At 42.1% G+C, this 15,841-nt stretch overlaps 2 protein-coding genes and 1 long non-coding RNA gene across 4 annotated transcripts in view; 2 read left to right on the forward strand and 1 right to left on the reverse strand.

Annotated features, from left to right (window-relative positions):
* The first annotated feature begins 1,706 nt into the window (after window positions 1–1,706).
* Window positions 1,707–8,314, forward strand: LOC118419084. Its single transcript, XM_035825364.1, has 3 exons — window positions 1,707–1,834; window positions 2,800–2,961; window positions 3,875–8,314. The coding sequence occupies exons 1-3, from the start codon at window positions 1,716–1,718 to the stop codon at window positions 7,683–7,685; spliced, it is 4,092 nt and encodes a 1,363-aa protein (XP_035681257.1). The 5' UTR covers window positions 1,707–1,715; the 3' UTR covers window positions 7,686–8,314.
* LOC118419087 (ras-related protein Rab-30-like) overlaps window positions 8,305–15,841 on the reverse strand; it is a 14,683-nt gene continuing 7,146 nt past the window's right edge. For both annotated transcript variants that reach the window (XM_035825371.1, XM_035825370.1), the window contains exons 3-5: window positions 14,680–14,763; window positions 13,394–13,577; window positions 8,305–12,203 (exon numbers count right to left, since the gene is read on the reverse strand). In XM_035825371.1, the coding sequence (XP_035681264.1) occupies window positions 11,938–12,203; window positions 13,394–13,577; window positions 14,680–14,763 (534 nt within the window). In that variant the 3' untranslated portion in view covers window positions 8,305–11,937. The remainder of the gene's footprint in view (window positions 12,204–13,393; window positions 13,578–14,679; window positions 14,764–15,841) is intronic.
* Window positions 13,508–14,229, forward strand: LOC118419090. Its single transcript, XR_004831589.1, has 3 exons — window positions 13,508–13,610; window positions 13,691–13,976; window positions 14,132–14,229. It is a non-coding gene; the product is annotated as an uncharacterized LOC118419090 (long non-coding RNA).

A 15,841-nucleotide genomic window follows, 5' to 3' on the forward strand; every position in this document is an offset into this window, starting at 1 on the left:
CCCTTCCCGCATCACTTGAAGTGTCTTAACACCTGCTAATTTTGAACTTGAATACAGTATCTAGTAGAGAGCAGTGACCACCAATCATGTCTTCCCTATCCTTATAATGCATTTAATGGCAAATAGAAGCTGTCAAAAGTCACCTACCTGACGTTTCGTTCTCGAAAAACTAACATTGAGAGGGTAGCCCGGCTTCTAAAATGTCCATTCTCAACTTTTCGGAACTTTCTGACCACTGGAACACATGTGATTTGCATCCAAACGCAACTCGGTGACCTTTGACCCCATCTGGCACTACAATGACAGCTACATAACAAACTTCTTTCTAGTGTCCAGGCACCCAAAACAGGCTTGAAAGTCTGTTTTTTTCGACATAATAAAAAACCTACAACCCTTACCTGTAGAATACAGCTCCAAGATGCCAACATTTCCAAAGAAAAACACATCTTCTGATACTTTTAAAAATCAATCCTGAGGGGACTCACCGGGGACCTTCTGCGCAGCCGTCAATTAGGGTCATTGCCCTAGAGATTACTCAATACTAGTAGAGTTATTCAGGCGCAGGCTGATACTTTTTAATTCGAGTATCGTACTGCCTAGTACTAGTGACTTAGTTTAGACCTGCAAAATCTAGACATCATCAGGTATCAGCTACCCTTCTGCTGTGTCCGGCTTAAATACTCAAACTTTGTATCAAGGTGCTGATCATTTCCATTGACCAAAAAGTGACACAAACTGAAGAGAAAGTTAAAAGCTGATCCTTCTAGCATAAGGAAAGTATTCTCCCACCATTTACACATGGACCCTTCCAGCCGAACACCATAAGCCCCGCCCCCTGCATGTTCGATCTCGGGTTCTATTTCAAAACCTCGGTCAAAAACGGCGCGAGTTGCAAAAACATGGCCGCCGCCGCTATTAGGCTGAGGATACTGACTGACTTGTACCACGTGTCAAATATAAGACACCACTACAAAGTCCGCTAGTGCGGAGTCCCGTCTCGTCTGCGAACATTGCTTTACATGCGCATCCTGTCCAGGAAGAAAGTAATGCTGTGTAGCGCCTACCCTTCCTAAAACAACAATACTCGGTCGGTATCCTTCAACAAAAAAAGGCATAGCATTTTTCTTTGCCCATTCCTGTCCCACTAGGGCTGGTTTTGACCGATTATTCTAAATAGAATAGGGGGCTCTATTTGTTCGATATGGCGTTCAGCTGGAAGGGTCCATTATGGGACAACTCGGCACCAAGCATAGGCTCTAAAATTGTCAAGGTCTATGTGAGAAATACATGTACAACATGTTTAAATTGTTTAGCTGCCAAATATTTTTCTTAACCTGTAGTCCAGCCTTGTTCGCATTAGTTCGCTTCCAAAGGTCGATACGCCAACGAGTCTGGGTGCTGTTATCTCATACACTCCGGAGGATAGTACTCAGGCTATTGATATGCTGTCGGAATGATAGAAATTCTAGAATTATCATTCTCCAAGTGCAAAAAAAACTAAGTTATGTGCCGAGTAAATATGGTGTCGACTTGGTAGATTTCCTGATTTGGAAGGGGGCCAAGTTGTCCCAGGTGCCGAGTTGTCTCAGAATCTTTGCAAGCCACTACAGCTGGTTTGGGGTCGAGTTCCCTGGTATAAATTACTTACAAATTATGTTTCATTTGATGAAGGTGAGATGTATTGTACATTGTTTCTTTGTCAGGTCTATATATATATGGGAGAGTTCCGTACCCTGGTGCTGGCCAAGGTGCTGTCAGTGAGAGACAGCAACTGTCTGTACCCCAGCTGTACCCACTGTTACTGCAAACTACATCACCACACAGACAGTAACAGGTAACATTAGGTGTTGTGAGTTAAGAATGACATAAAACATTCCTTTCAGTTTCAATATACCACTCATCTGTTAACTATACTATAGGAATCTCTAGTGCATCTACACAGGGTCCTCCCCAGAGGATGGAATAACAGAGGCCCTCCACTATATACTCCTAGCCCAGCTCCACTATACTACTTTTGAAATTTAGTGTGTCTCTTCCTATTTTCCAGGTTAGGTTTTGCTAATTAACTAAAATTCATAAAATTCGCAAATTTTTGTGCCAAGCACCATCACTTTTCCAGTCAGCGTTGTCTGAAAAAACTTGTGAATGGGCGATGATCAAAACAATAGTCTTTCACTACTTCTCAACAAAAGGAATCGCTATTATTCTTGGAGTATTTGACAACTGCTGTCAAAAAGTGTCATTGCAAAATGAGCCCATTTTCATGAAAACAATGCTAACTGTCCCTGTTTACTTGTCAGAAGATAGAATTAGGTTTTCCGAAAAATGACAATCATTTTACTGTCGGATCAGTTTTTACAGTCCCTCCACTAAATCTATACTAAAAAATTCTGGGGAGAGCCCTTACAGTTTCATTATTGTTGAGAAATTGCCACAATCAAATTTTGCTAGTATTTCTACTACTTCCCTCTTTTTTGGAAATTCAAAAACTGAAGTGTCCTTCAAACAGTTGTAACCTATTGATGTACCCATTGGACAAACACAATAAGCATTCAATGGATCTTACACATTTGTACTTGTGCAGGTACATGTACAATGTACATGTAACTTCAAAATTAACTGCACAATCTGTACCACCTACTAGTATTGTTTTGCTTTCATGCCATTGAAACTCTCAAAATTTTGAAGCTTATACTGTGCAATTTTACCAACAAAACCTCAGCAAAATGCCAGCTATTTGCAGAAGCTCTTGTTTTTCTTCCTTTTCTTTTTTTGATAATTGCAATCTGTTCCCCACAGGTATGAATGCATGAGATGCCATGCTGTGTATGCAGGTACAGATGTCAAGTACAGATACTGCCTCAACCTCACCATAGCAGATGACCAGACCCTGTGTGACGTTGCTGTGTTTGGGACCTGTTTGGAACCATTCTTCGGGACAAGTGCAAACGGACTAAAGAGGTTTGTTACAACAATTTTCATCAATCAATGACTGTTTTTGTAAACTTTAAGGTATCTCGAAGATTATAAGAAAAAAATAATATCAGAGGTAATAAAAATGATGACGTCATCAATTTGGCCCCCAAAAAATCAGATTTAGAATTCTTAAATGCCCATCTATCAACATTCGTCATGGCTCCATTCTTTCTTAATTCATTAATAAGAAAACAGTGGAAGGTCAAAATGCCAATTTAGCCAACCGAGATACCTTAAGGTACAGTACATACCTCCCAAATTTTCGATGTCTACCAGTACATCATCGTCAGGGGAATGACCTAGTCTCAGTTCTCGCGAGAGAACACGAGACTAGGTCGAGAGAACACGAGACTAGGTCAGGCTTGCATGGATCATCTGCCCCCTCCCCCCCGCCTCCTTGCGGAGAAGGGGTAGGTAGCACTTGGGCAGCTCCCAACCCTCAGTCCGGTTCAACTTCAAGAGGTTGGTTTTTCAAGAGAGATACATTTCATTTCATTTTAGTGGCTTTGAATGGCAGAGTACCTACTACTTGTACTAGTAGTAGACATGAAATCTAGATTTAACATTACAGTTTGATTCCTGGCGAAATGTTATGTACTTTGGAAAGGCACATTGCATGACTTTTGTCACTCCACCCAGGTGTAAAAATTGGTACCTGACTTTGGTTGGGGAGGTAAAACTGCAAAAGCCTGTGGAAGGAGAGGGACTGACTTCCAATCCTGTGCCTGAGACACAGTGGATAATAGCCCACTGCACCTACAGCCTCAAAAAGGAAATTTTTGGCTTACCTTACATGTTATTGTTGTAAACGGAAAGATTACTGGATTGTCTGGAATAATCCGTGGTCCAGTTTCTTTCACAAAATTTGACATCACCGATATTTTTTTTTCCCCCTCAGTTTTCTCGATGACCAGCTGAAAGCAAGCAAGACCTCCACATTCATTGATCCAGATTCCATCCTACACAAGGCGCTACAGCATTCTCTGGTCGGATTGATGCTCCTGTTTGGGTTCAAGGTCAAATGTGAAAGGTCAAGGTCACAGAGGGAGCGACACTCGCCTGTCAGGATAAGGAACATCTTGGAGAAGAGTCGTCAGCAGACGAACGGATACCACGGAAAAACACCTCAACTCGTGGCTCATCAAATGGTACACGCCAACAGGGACACTCCCTTTGTAAGTGTACTGAATATACTCAAACGGATTCTGGAAACGGACACTGACGACGAAAAAGCCAGAAGCATACAATTTGGCATTACTAGAAACGCACTGCCATCCAGGAGAAGTGTGATTGGCTCTGATGTCTCGTGGTGCTCAAGTAGCAGCTCTAGAGCGTCGTTTGGTCAGTCTTTCTCAAGGGTGAGCCTTGGTCAGCAGTCCTTGGTTCTCAGCTGTGATGAAAGTACAAGTAGTGGGACTGAGAGTCTGATATCTTCCAGCATGTCATCAAATGATGCACAGAATGAATCAATGGAGAGAACAGACTTCAGCATCCACCACAGTTCTCAGGATGAGACATATTTTGAAGAAACCCTGGCAAGCATGTCTTGCAGATGGAAGGCAAATGATCATGACTATAGACAAAATGAGATGTTTGACAAAGATGGAAAAATGGAAAATAGAATTTGCACAGCTACTGGACAGAATGAGACAAATGTCGATAGCGATGAGGGCGTTGGTGTACCAAATGAAAATCATGAAGAAAGACATGAAGAACACTCTGACATTAGTAGGTATGAGAATATCTCAGCAGGATTTCTGGAGGGAGCCTTTGATGAGACGTGCTGGGAAGGGGAGATACTGGGAAATCTGTGTCAGGAAGGGCAACAAATTGGTGAACTGTCACGCATAGAAGATGGTGCAATGGGAGGGAGTGCACCAATAGAAGAGATGAAAGATGCAGCAATGAGGGGAAAGATTGGTTTTGCTTCGACCAATAAGGAAACATTAGATAAGACTTGTAGAGATGCTAATGAGGCAGAGGTACCATCCCACCCACAGCATGTCAGAAAGGAGGTTAGTACGGCATGTGAACATGATGTTCAAACATACACAGAAGAGGAGGACTTACCAAATGGGAAGTCAAGTTTTGATGAGTCATTGAATGACAGCTGTCTGCTTTTGGCAGATGTGTACAATGATCGGATGCACGTGCAAAGGATGTGCAATGAAACTTCAATTGGTGACCAAATTCCATATATAAGCAAGGGGGATGGCAACCCAACACACCACCACAGCAGTAGTGATGAAGAAGTACAGCAACATGTAACCAAGACGTCTTGTGACGACTTGCCATATTCAGAAGGTTTGGACACCTTCATAGACCAGTTGGACCAACCCTTGCAGGATCTTCCGGATAGACTGTGTCAAGCTAGCCGCCATAAGGACATGGAAGACTCTAATGTAGAAGATCAAATCTCAAAGCATGATTCAAGGATGGCACAGCAAGAGAGGAAGATTCTTAGCACATCCAGAGACTGCACCAACTGCACTGGAGACAATGGTTTGAATAGAAAACAACCAAACACAAAGATAGAGCATGTTGGAGAAGACACACAGATGCAGGCAATGTGGCAGGAAGAGTTTCCATACTCAGAAGACCTGGACGCATTCTTGGCAGAAATGGACAAAAACGTTACTGTAGAAAGTGAGAGAAAAGATGATGTAGATGTGTTCATGGAGCGAATTCAGCCGCCCATTGAAGGTGAAGCAGACTTATGTGTTATCTCATTTGCGACAGCTGTAGACATTCATCCAGATACCACCACGGATGACATGGAGGGTGTTGGAGAAAATTTATCCTTTGACGACAGTGACAGAAAAGATGAAAACTCTGCCAAAAGAGGCAGCAGAACAAAATCTCTTTTTGAACAGTTAGTGAGAAGGAAAACTTTGATGGCTCTGAATTCTGAGTTATCATCAGCCAGGGTGTCGGAGAAAAACGAGAGTCCTGTCAAGGGGACAGAGAAGGAAGATTCTAGAGAAGATACTGGAGAAATTGATAGTGAAAGTGACAGCACATCAAATGACGCAGGTAACACTGTCTCAGACACTGATTCGGCTTTGACATCTTCAGTTAAGCGGTCATCGGTAGGGAGGTCAGGTTCTAACGTTTCCATCCCAGACTCTGAAAAGGGAAAAGAAATGTTCCCACTAGGTAAGAGAGTGGCACAGCCACAGGACTCGAGGGAGAATGCAGTTTTCACTACCGCATCGGTAGAAAATCATGACTTCTCATCGCTATTTGATGACTCGTTTGGTGGTCTGAGTGACACAGAATCTCCCGATTCACGCGGAAAAAGTTGCGGGAAAGGGGGAGGCAGGAACGAGTTACCAGACACTCCTGCTCCTCCATCCAGATCAGCATCTCTAGCCAGCAGATCAAATACAAGGAGTCGTAACACCAATACTACAGAAACATCCCCAGTTACAAACAATAGGAAAGCCACGGCTGCCAAAAGAATTCCAATAGAGCACAATGGTTCAAATTCTACACATATGGAGTGCAGAAACTTCCATGCAGCCAACAGTGATTGTGGGAAACCAACACCAAATGATGAAAAAACTGCAACAGCTACAAGTACAAGAATGACAACAGCGTGCAATAATACAAATTCTACACAGATGAAGAGCAGTAACTTTCATGCAGGCAACAGTGATGGCAACAGTTCTAGGAAAACCACAGCAAACAATGGGAAAAGCACAACAGCTACAAGAGTGCCAACAGTGCACAACGGTGCACCTCCTACACAGACAGAATGCGATAACGTCCACGCAGTCAACAGTGATTGCGACAGCCCAGACAGCTCGCCCAATGAGCTCGCAGACACGCCCTACGACAGCAGATGTAGAAGTTTCCTGTCGGTGAGAGGCATGCTTTCTTTCAACTCCACCGCCGACGATGGAAAGGGCTCGGACAGTGCTTATAGCAGCTCTACAATACACCTGTCGCCAAGTGCAGAAAGAAAGAAAACATCTACCAAAGAACCAATGGAAAACCAAGAAACACATAGAAGGAAGAGTGTCCACTTTTCAAGCCATTTAGAATCGGTGCATGAAATCAGCCAGCCGGCAGGAAGCGAGGAAGTGTTTGATGATTGCACCGTCTCAAACTCTGTCTTGAAGTCCCTGCCGACAGCTTCTTATTGTTTAAGGGCTTCACCAAGGAAGTTGCCACTTCAGTCAATAGATAACTATGACAATTTTGAGGGGACCCCAGAATTGTATTCTCAGAGGTTGCAGAGTGACAAGAAAATGGTAAACAGTGTAGCTCGAATTCGGACACCAATGTCATATGACGGCACACCGAACCTTTTCTCACAGCTGTCACCAACGTCGACGGACAGAAGACATGTCGGAGTAGAGAAATATACTAGAATGAGGTCAGTAGGCAATGATTCCACTCCCAACTTTTTTTCGCAGTTCTCACCACAGGACAGTGACAGTGGAGGAATCATCCCAGGTACAGAGGAAAAAGCTAACAGAAGAAGGGTGTCGTGCATGTTAAAGGATGTTGTTAGATACCCTGCAGACAACACATTCCAGGGTACCCCTGACTTGTTTGAGACTAGTTCTCACGGTGGTAGCGAAAGCGGTGATTTAGGAGCATCTCCTGACTTGTTTGGTGATTCTCCCATTCCCGACTCTCCTGTGAACGTGCGACATACTGGCGTTATGTCACTTTGCAAACGCCTTTTTCACAAAAAGTAGAATGCTGTAGTGATGTATACATGTATTCGCCTCACAAGTGATTGTCGGTTTGATAATTTCATTAGAGGGCGATCACTTAATAGCCAGAATTTGATGTGCATAACCCTCTATTTCATAATTTGAATATGATTCAAGATATATTAAAGACAATGATACAGCAAAAGTGGGTGATTTGACTTAGCATTCTGTAGAAACTCATTGTGGCATCGTTTGCTGCAATTGGTAAAGGTGTTTCAAGTTTGGCCTAAACCCCAAAGGTCAGGTTTCAAAACCACTTAATCAGTTAACGATACATGTATGTGCCCTGATGTTGTTCCCTGGAAAAGGCACTTTACACGACTTTCCTCACTTCACTCAAATGTAAATGTGTACCTAGCTTCGGTTAGGGCCGTCCTTCGGATAGGAAGTTAAATGGAGGCCCCATTGTTTCAGGAGATTCACACCCCGAGCACACCACACGAAAAGAGTAGGGGTCCTTCCCGGGGTGAAAGGACCAAATTTTACAGTCTGGTCTCCAGGTTGACATCTTGAAAAGGTGATAGTCACCTGTTGTCAATCCTTCCACAAATGTGGTAAACCTAAATAGCTAACTAAAGAAATAAAATAAATTGATATCATGTGCCATTGACTTTCCCTTTATTTCTTACAATCTCTAAATTCATCTCTTCCAATAACTCCCATCTTGTCCACACCATTTACATTTGAAATCAAAAAGTTGTCAACAGATTACAGTATTTAAACAGTAACATATATATCATATCTTCAGCTCCCTTACTAGTACAACTTACAGTGTAAGTCACTTCTGAGCAATGAACATAAAATGTTCTAAAATATATCTTTTACACCTACATGAATATTATTTATTACTGATCCAATTTTATTACATTTTTAGTACTTGAAGAATTCATACAGCTCCGAGAAGAGTTAACATGTAGGTGGGATTTTTATTAGAATACAGAATACTGTACTAGGGATTTGTTACATACACGTTCGGCAAATCAGAAAGACAAAGCTTACTACACCTCACTTAGCACCATACATAGCCACAAAAATAGCCCCACTGCATAGATACATTACTACATCACAAAATATACCTCACATTAGCCAGAATAACTTAGATATGCAATTGGGAACATTCAAACTATATGTACACTACAGCCAGAGCAAGTGATGTGACTCAAACCATATGTTTTTCAGCTTTCGCTTACTGGTAAATGTTAAAAGTAGTCCAAAAAGCAAAGCTGGAAATGTATACAAGCATGGCTGAAAGAATACAGCCAATTCTTTGCAGCACATTCTGTACCTTTAAGGTACCCAGTAGGAAAACCAGCACCATTAAGATAGAGCCCATGCATCTTTTTACAAGCAAGGAACAAAGAACTGTTTACAACATTGTACTAAAGCAACTCTTTGTGACTTCTTTTTCTACTCACCCCATTTCATTCATTGTCTTCGTTATGGTATTCTAAAATTCTTTTATAGCAAGTGTCAACCTCCTTAATGAAAATGTTCATACGTTCATGACATCCAGTACAGTGTTCAACAGAACACTAGTGATAGCCTGGTATCCAGCCGTATTATAGCGAAGAGGACAGAAGAGACTCGGGAGCTATAATACGGCTGGATACCAGGCTACACTAGTGACCCTAACAGAAGTACAGAAAAACTCTACATACCACCTCTACATAAGGACCACCTGGCCAATGTGACCACATTTTGGTGGCCCCTCAGATAATTTTCCCCATTGACAGAAGTATTAAGAATCCTGCAGCCGTTTATATCAACCACCTGTCCATATAGACCAAATTTAACTGGTCCCCTGAGTGGTCTTCTTAGGCAAGTTTGACTGTACTATGACTGCTAATGAAAAAGAAATGCATCCAGCCCTGAGAAATATGCTTACTACATGTAGCTCTTGGTCCTACATATATTGTATCACAATCACAAAAATCCTACAGTCACTGTATGAGCTTCGGAAATTTGTGTCGCTCTCTGGGCCCAACATATGCTGAAAATGTCTTTTGGATGGTGGATGTAAAATTTTGTTGTACTACAGGTAGCTTCAGTGAGCTCAATACGGAATGCACAGTCAATGCTGCCTATTGTCATGGAAACTCATCTGCATATAATGGTAGTAATCGTAGTAAAATGCTAAACTAATTCTTCCAACACAAAGGTATACACAGATCAAATTTTCAACGACCACGATCAATGATGACCAATCACTTCAGAACGTAAACTTACTAGAGTCACAGACACATGATAAAAGGGAGGCCATATATATCGGGACACTCCACCATCAATAAACCGGGACATTGAGTGTTATGAATTTCCTGGCACATTTGACCAATTGCTGACATCACGTATCCCGGACAAGATCATGTGTCTGCAACTTTCATTAGTTTAATTGTTCTGAAGTGATTGGTCATTATCGATCCTGAAGAAGGGGACAGTGGTCGTTGACAATTTGATCCGTGTATATTTTTGTGTTGGAAAAAAGTTAAGCATTGTACTATGCTGCAATATTGTGTTTGGTCCTGAACTAAATAGTGTCATTGTCTTCATCAAGTCTTTTCTTTCCCACTACGTCAATCTGGCACTGTTTTTCTATGTGCACATTAATAATATGTAATACTATGTAATATACAAATGAAGTAGTACACTCAGTCTCTGAGAGGTGAAATTTGGAGGGATTGATACATCATAATATATGTAATACTTTTGTCAAGAAAAACTATATTCAAGGATAAGTGGTCACATTTGTATACATTTATGATAATAAGTGGTAGATTAAAGTATGGACAGATATAATGAGCCATGAGATTCATCAATAAGATAGAATTAGACCACTTTCAAATGCAACATACATGTATCTGGTCTTGAATTACTTTCAATACTATCAATTTCTTTCATAATGCCATGTTGATTGGATTATAATATGGATGACATCCTCTGGGAACCACAAAACTGATGCGAGCGTGCAAAGAAAAAAGTTTGGCAAAAAAAATGTTGCCTTCTTTATGAAATCTAAGTGGTCAGGAAAGTTGTAAAAATTGACTTAAGTTAACAATGTATTACATACGGTATGGTATACCCAACATGTTACAACAGATTCTTGAAGATATTTGCAATCTACAACAAATATACTGTAATTCACTTTGTCTTCTTGGTACCAAACTTTCACGGTTTGAGAAATATTTAACTTGTTCTTGGAACAAAATGTTCACTGTGATGGCAGGTGGGCATTAAAAAATTCTCATGTATTATTTGTTATCGGTAATTATACGTTCACGTTACATCACCGTGAAAACCGTGAACATTAAAGTACATTGAAAAAATCAGGAATTACAGTATCTGCCCATTTTGCAGCTGTTTTGTACTATTCAAGGTTATGTTCAAAACCTTTTTTTGTGTGTGGAAACGGACGAAAATTGATTCAAGCAAAGATGTCATCCATATGACTGAATCAACATGGCCTAAGATAAAACTTATAGAAAAAATCCCATATGATTCCATAGGACCCAGTAATATGTCGGAACAACAGCACTACCTTCTCACCAACTTCATCAGCTCCAGCAACTAGTACATATTTTCTACTTGCCTGAAAACAAATTTGTTTCAGAACCGCCACCAGAGGGCCCCCTTGAATTCCAACCGATTCATTTATTACAACACCCCTCTGCTACCTCGGAAAACCTGGAGTGTCTAGGTCCTGTGAAAAGGACTTACTTGTCAGATGAAGTACAAGTAGTAAGACCATATCATACATCAGAATACAGAAGAGCACCTTACTGTTCTTGACTGCAATGTGTGAAACCTAACTTTGTGTTGCTTTCTCTCCACATAGTACATCAGTTACCGGTATCTTCATCAGAAATCGTGGTCTCCTTTGCAGACCTTCAATGTGTGGATGGCATTTATTTTTGGGGAGAGCACTGATTTGCGATTTTCAACATAGACCAGATACTCTAACACCAGGGGCGATTGTTTCTGGGTTTCTAGATTCAGACACTGAGAACCATGTGGAAATGATGTCCCCGGCACTACAGAACATAGCCCATGTTGAAAACTGCAAATCATCGCTTTCCCAAAAAATAAACGCCAGCCACATCTAGACGGTCTGCGAACCAGGCTACAGAAATTGCTCCATGTGGAAGTAAAGCAAGGAGCAGGCTTTTCACTTTGAATCCATTTTATACATAGGCACCCAATGTATATATCATCATACAGCAACAACAACCATATAGACATATCAGCCAGACCCACAGCACCCCCCGTATGAGATATTAGTGGTCTCTCCTGTGATTTCGGTGATGTTTGGGTCGACCGTTTCTGTGTTCCTTAGCAGATACTTGCGGGCGTTTTTGGTTAGCTCCCTGGCGAGGTCCATGAAGACCGTTTCTACGTTTTCCGCCTCCTTGGCCGAAGCTTCTAGGAAGGCCATGTTGTTGGCTTGTGCGAACTGGAGACCTGTTTCTGGCGGCACTTCTCTTTGTGATGTGAGGTCAATCTTGTTTCCTACCAAGATAAAGGTGTTGCTTCATGTTAGAACAGGAAAATCAATATTGGGAAAACAAAATAATTTGTAGAGCACATTCAAATAGAATACAGTTGAGTACATGTATTCCGTCACCCGAGGAACCAGCCTACAGGTAAGATTACCCGAAGGCCAGAGGCTGATCCAACCGACGGGAGGGCTGGGACAGAGGGTGATGCGGAATACACCGTGTTGTATTTTATGTCATACACACATAAACACACAGTTGGATGCAAAATGTGTCAGAAAATTTGGTGTCCTCAAACAAAAAATTGTTTCAACAGCAATTCCAAATTGTCCAAATGTCCAAATCCTGTATTCAAATTGTTGACTTGGTGCATGCATGTGGAGTGCTTTTGATTTATTTGATGGAAGCCCATATGATACAACAGAACCTATGACCATGTGATCCGGCAAGTTTTCATCTGGGCTGGAACACTTGTATCTGGTCCAGGTATGACATAAATATAGAATACAACACGGTGTATTCCGTATCACCTGAGGTACCAGCCCGACAGCGGGTCGGATCGCCCGACGGCCGAAGGGTGATCCGACCGGCGGGAGGGCTGGGTGTTTTATTTATGTCATACCCACCTGAGAAAACCCGATGCGAAATGCGCCAGAAGTTGAACAAATTTGGTGCCCTCGAACAAAAAGTGTTGCAACAGTAATGTTCCAACGTCCGAATCAGGTATTCCAACTTTTGATGGCGCCGCACTCGGCCCGCTCGAAACAGTTCGATTTATTCGAATGGAGCCAGTGTGATACAACTTAGAGAAGGTCTGATACGGAAGTTATCACCCGGTCCAGAACACCCGTATCGAACGTTTTCGCGTCACATGTATGACATAAATGGTACTTACCGACTAGCACAGTGATGACCTGCTGGTTAGCGTACTGCTCGATAATCTGTCCCAGGTACGACGTAAAAGGTACTTACCAACTAGCACAGTGATGACCTGCTGGTTAGCGTACTGCTCGATAATCTGGCCCAGGTATGACATAAATGGTACTTACCGACTAGCACAGTGATGACCTGCTGGTTAGCGTACTGCTCGATAATCTGGCCCAGGTATGACATAAATGGTACTTACCGACTAGCACAGTGATGACCTGCTGGTTAGCGTACTGCTCGATAAGCTGGCCCAGGTACAATATAAATGGTACTTACCAACTAGCACAGTGATGACCTGCTGGTTAGCGTACTGCTCGATCTCCTTCAGCCACTCGGGGAGACAGTCGAAGCTCTCTCTGGAGGTGACGTCGTACACCAGGATGAGGGCGTGGGCACTTCTGTAGTAACTCTGGGTGATGGAGCGGAACCTCTCCTGGCCTGCCGTGTCCCAGATCTGCAGCTATAGACAACATGTACACATGTAACATGTTAGGTTAGGGCACACGTACACATGTAACATGTTAGGTTAGGGCACATGTAACATGTTAGGTTAGGGCACATGTAACATGTTAGGTTAGGGCACATGTAACATGTTAGGTTAGGGCACTTCTGTAGTAACTCTGGGTGATGGAGCGGAACCTCTCCTGGCCCGCTGTGTCCCAGATCTGCAGCTGTAGACAACACGTACACATGTAACATGTTAGGTTAGGGCACATGTAACATGTTAGGTTAGGGCACATGTAACATGTTAGGTTAGGGCACTTCTGTAGTAACTCTGGGTGATGGAGCGGAACCTCTCCTGGCCCGCTGTGTCCCAGATCTGCAGCTGTAGACAACACGTACACATGTAACATGTTAGGTTAGGGCACATGTAACATGTTAGGTTAGGGCACATGTAACATGTTAGGTTAGGGCACTTCTGTAGCAACTCTGGGTGATGGAGCAGAACCTCTCCTGGCCCGCCGTGTCCCAAATCTGAAGCTGTAGGAAACATGTACACATGTAACATGTTAGGTTAGGGCACATGTAACATGTTAGGTTAGGGCACTTCTGTAGTAACTCTGGGTGATGGAGCGGAACCTCTCCTGTCCTGCCGTGTCCCAGATCTGCAGCTGTAGGAAACCAATAAACTCTTTTGTAGTGATGAAACCTTTTGTAGTATCTATAGACGTGTGGATTCTACCACCACAGATGAGTCTTCATTCAAAGTACTAGACAATTGTCGCCATTTCAATAGCATTTTATTGCCATTCTTGTTGAGGGGAACAAGGGCACTGTGTCTGTGGTCCATGTGCCTGTTACAATGGAGAGCAGATCCTCTTGCTAGTAGAAAATTCTGATTGACCAGGGATGCTATTAGGTCACATGTGGCCAGTTTTTTGAGAGTCAGCGAAAATCAAAGCAAGCGCGAATGTCATCCATAAAGTCAGTGTGGCCTTACCTATAGAGTTGCCAATATTTCCAGGATCCCACAATATTAATGCAGACCATAACGTAACAATTATCATACATGTATCTCCCCAATAAGTCTTGCTTTTATCATTTACAGAGCACCATCTCACCTTAACCTTGTCTCCATCCACATCTACAGTCTTGATCATGAAATCCACACCAATGGTAGCTCCCTGGCCGGGGGGGAACAGGCCCTGTGGGGTACCAACAAGGAAAATGGTATCAACCATAGGCAAATACTGCAGTCAGCAGGTACCCTGTATGCATTTAGCCTAGGTACCATCACTCATCAGTACCACCAGTTATTGCTGTTGTTTTGTAGTTTTTTAATACTACAGAAGTAAGAAAAAAGAGAGAGCCATGCAGCAGTAACTTTAATTTTGTACACTGTTATGTATTCAGCTCTCAGTGATCTTAAATTCTTTCATTTAGTAATGTTTGTCTGACCATTTCCAAATTTTATCCAGTTTCTTGAGAAGTAACTGGTACTTTTTACCTGGACATATAACCTTCATGATATCAACGTTTTTATTGTAGTATTTTGTACTGTTCATCAAAGCAAAAATAAATGTGTGAGTGGCATAGTCAGGGTTCTAGCCAGGATTTCATTTAAGCATAGTGGGAATGGCATGGTAGCAAAGTGACCAATCAGGAGATTGGTGTGGAAGGGGGGTCTTGGCCTATCCACGGTGAGATTTTGATAATGTAGAGTTAAAAGTTGGTACTCTATTAACATCACAGTCAGTTTTGAATGGCATATCATCATTTTTCATTGTTTAGATATTGATTAGACATTGTTGAACAAGCAAATGATAGCAAAGCACCACTACACTAGTTAAAAATGAGCGTAGTGGTCATAAATTTTAGCGTAGTGGCCCACTACGCTAAAGTGCACTAGCTAGAATCCTGATAGATTGTTACCAGATATTTGTCTATATTGCTCTATGTTGCTTTCAGCCATGAAATAGCCTGGATGCCAGACTGTTTCAAGGGATGAGCTGTGGTAAAATTTCCTTGTCATTTTGTTGACTGTAGAGCCCTGGAAATAGTCTGGCATTCAGGCTGTAGCTAGCCCTGAAACAATGTTTTGCCAATGATGTTTTCAGTAAACATTGGGCACACACGCATACAAATGCAAAACACACAGTGTCTTACTTACTTACACCTGGTACATCTGTGAAAAATTTGAATGATTAGGGACCACTCAGCACAATACAAATATGCTCATATGGATTGAGATGATATTGTATGGAGATATACATTTGTAGGTGG

This window comes from Branchiostoma floridae, chromosome 7, assembly GCF_000003815.2.
Source record: "Branchiostoma floridae strain S238N-H82 chromosome 7, Bfl_VNyyK, whole genome shotgun sequence".
NCBI lineage: Eukaryota > Metazoa > Chordata > Leptocardii > Amphioxiformes > Branchiostomatidae > Branchiostoma > Branchiostoma floridae.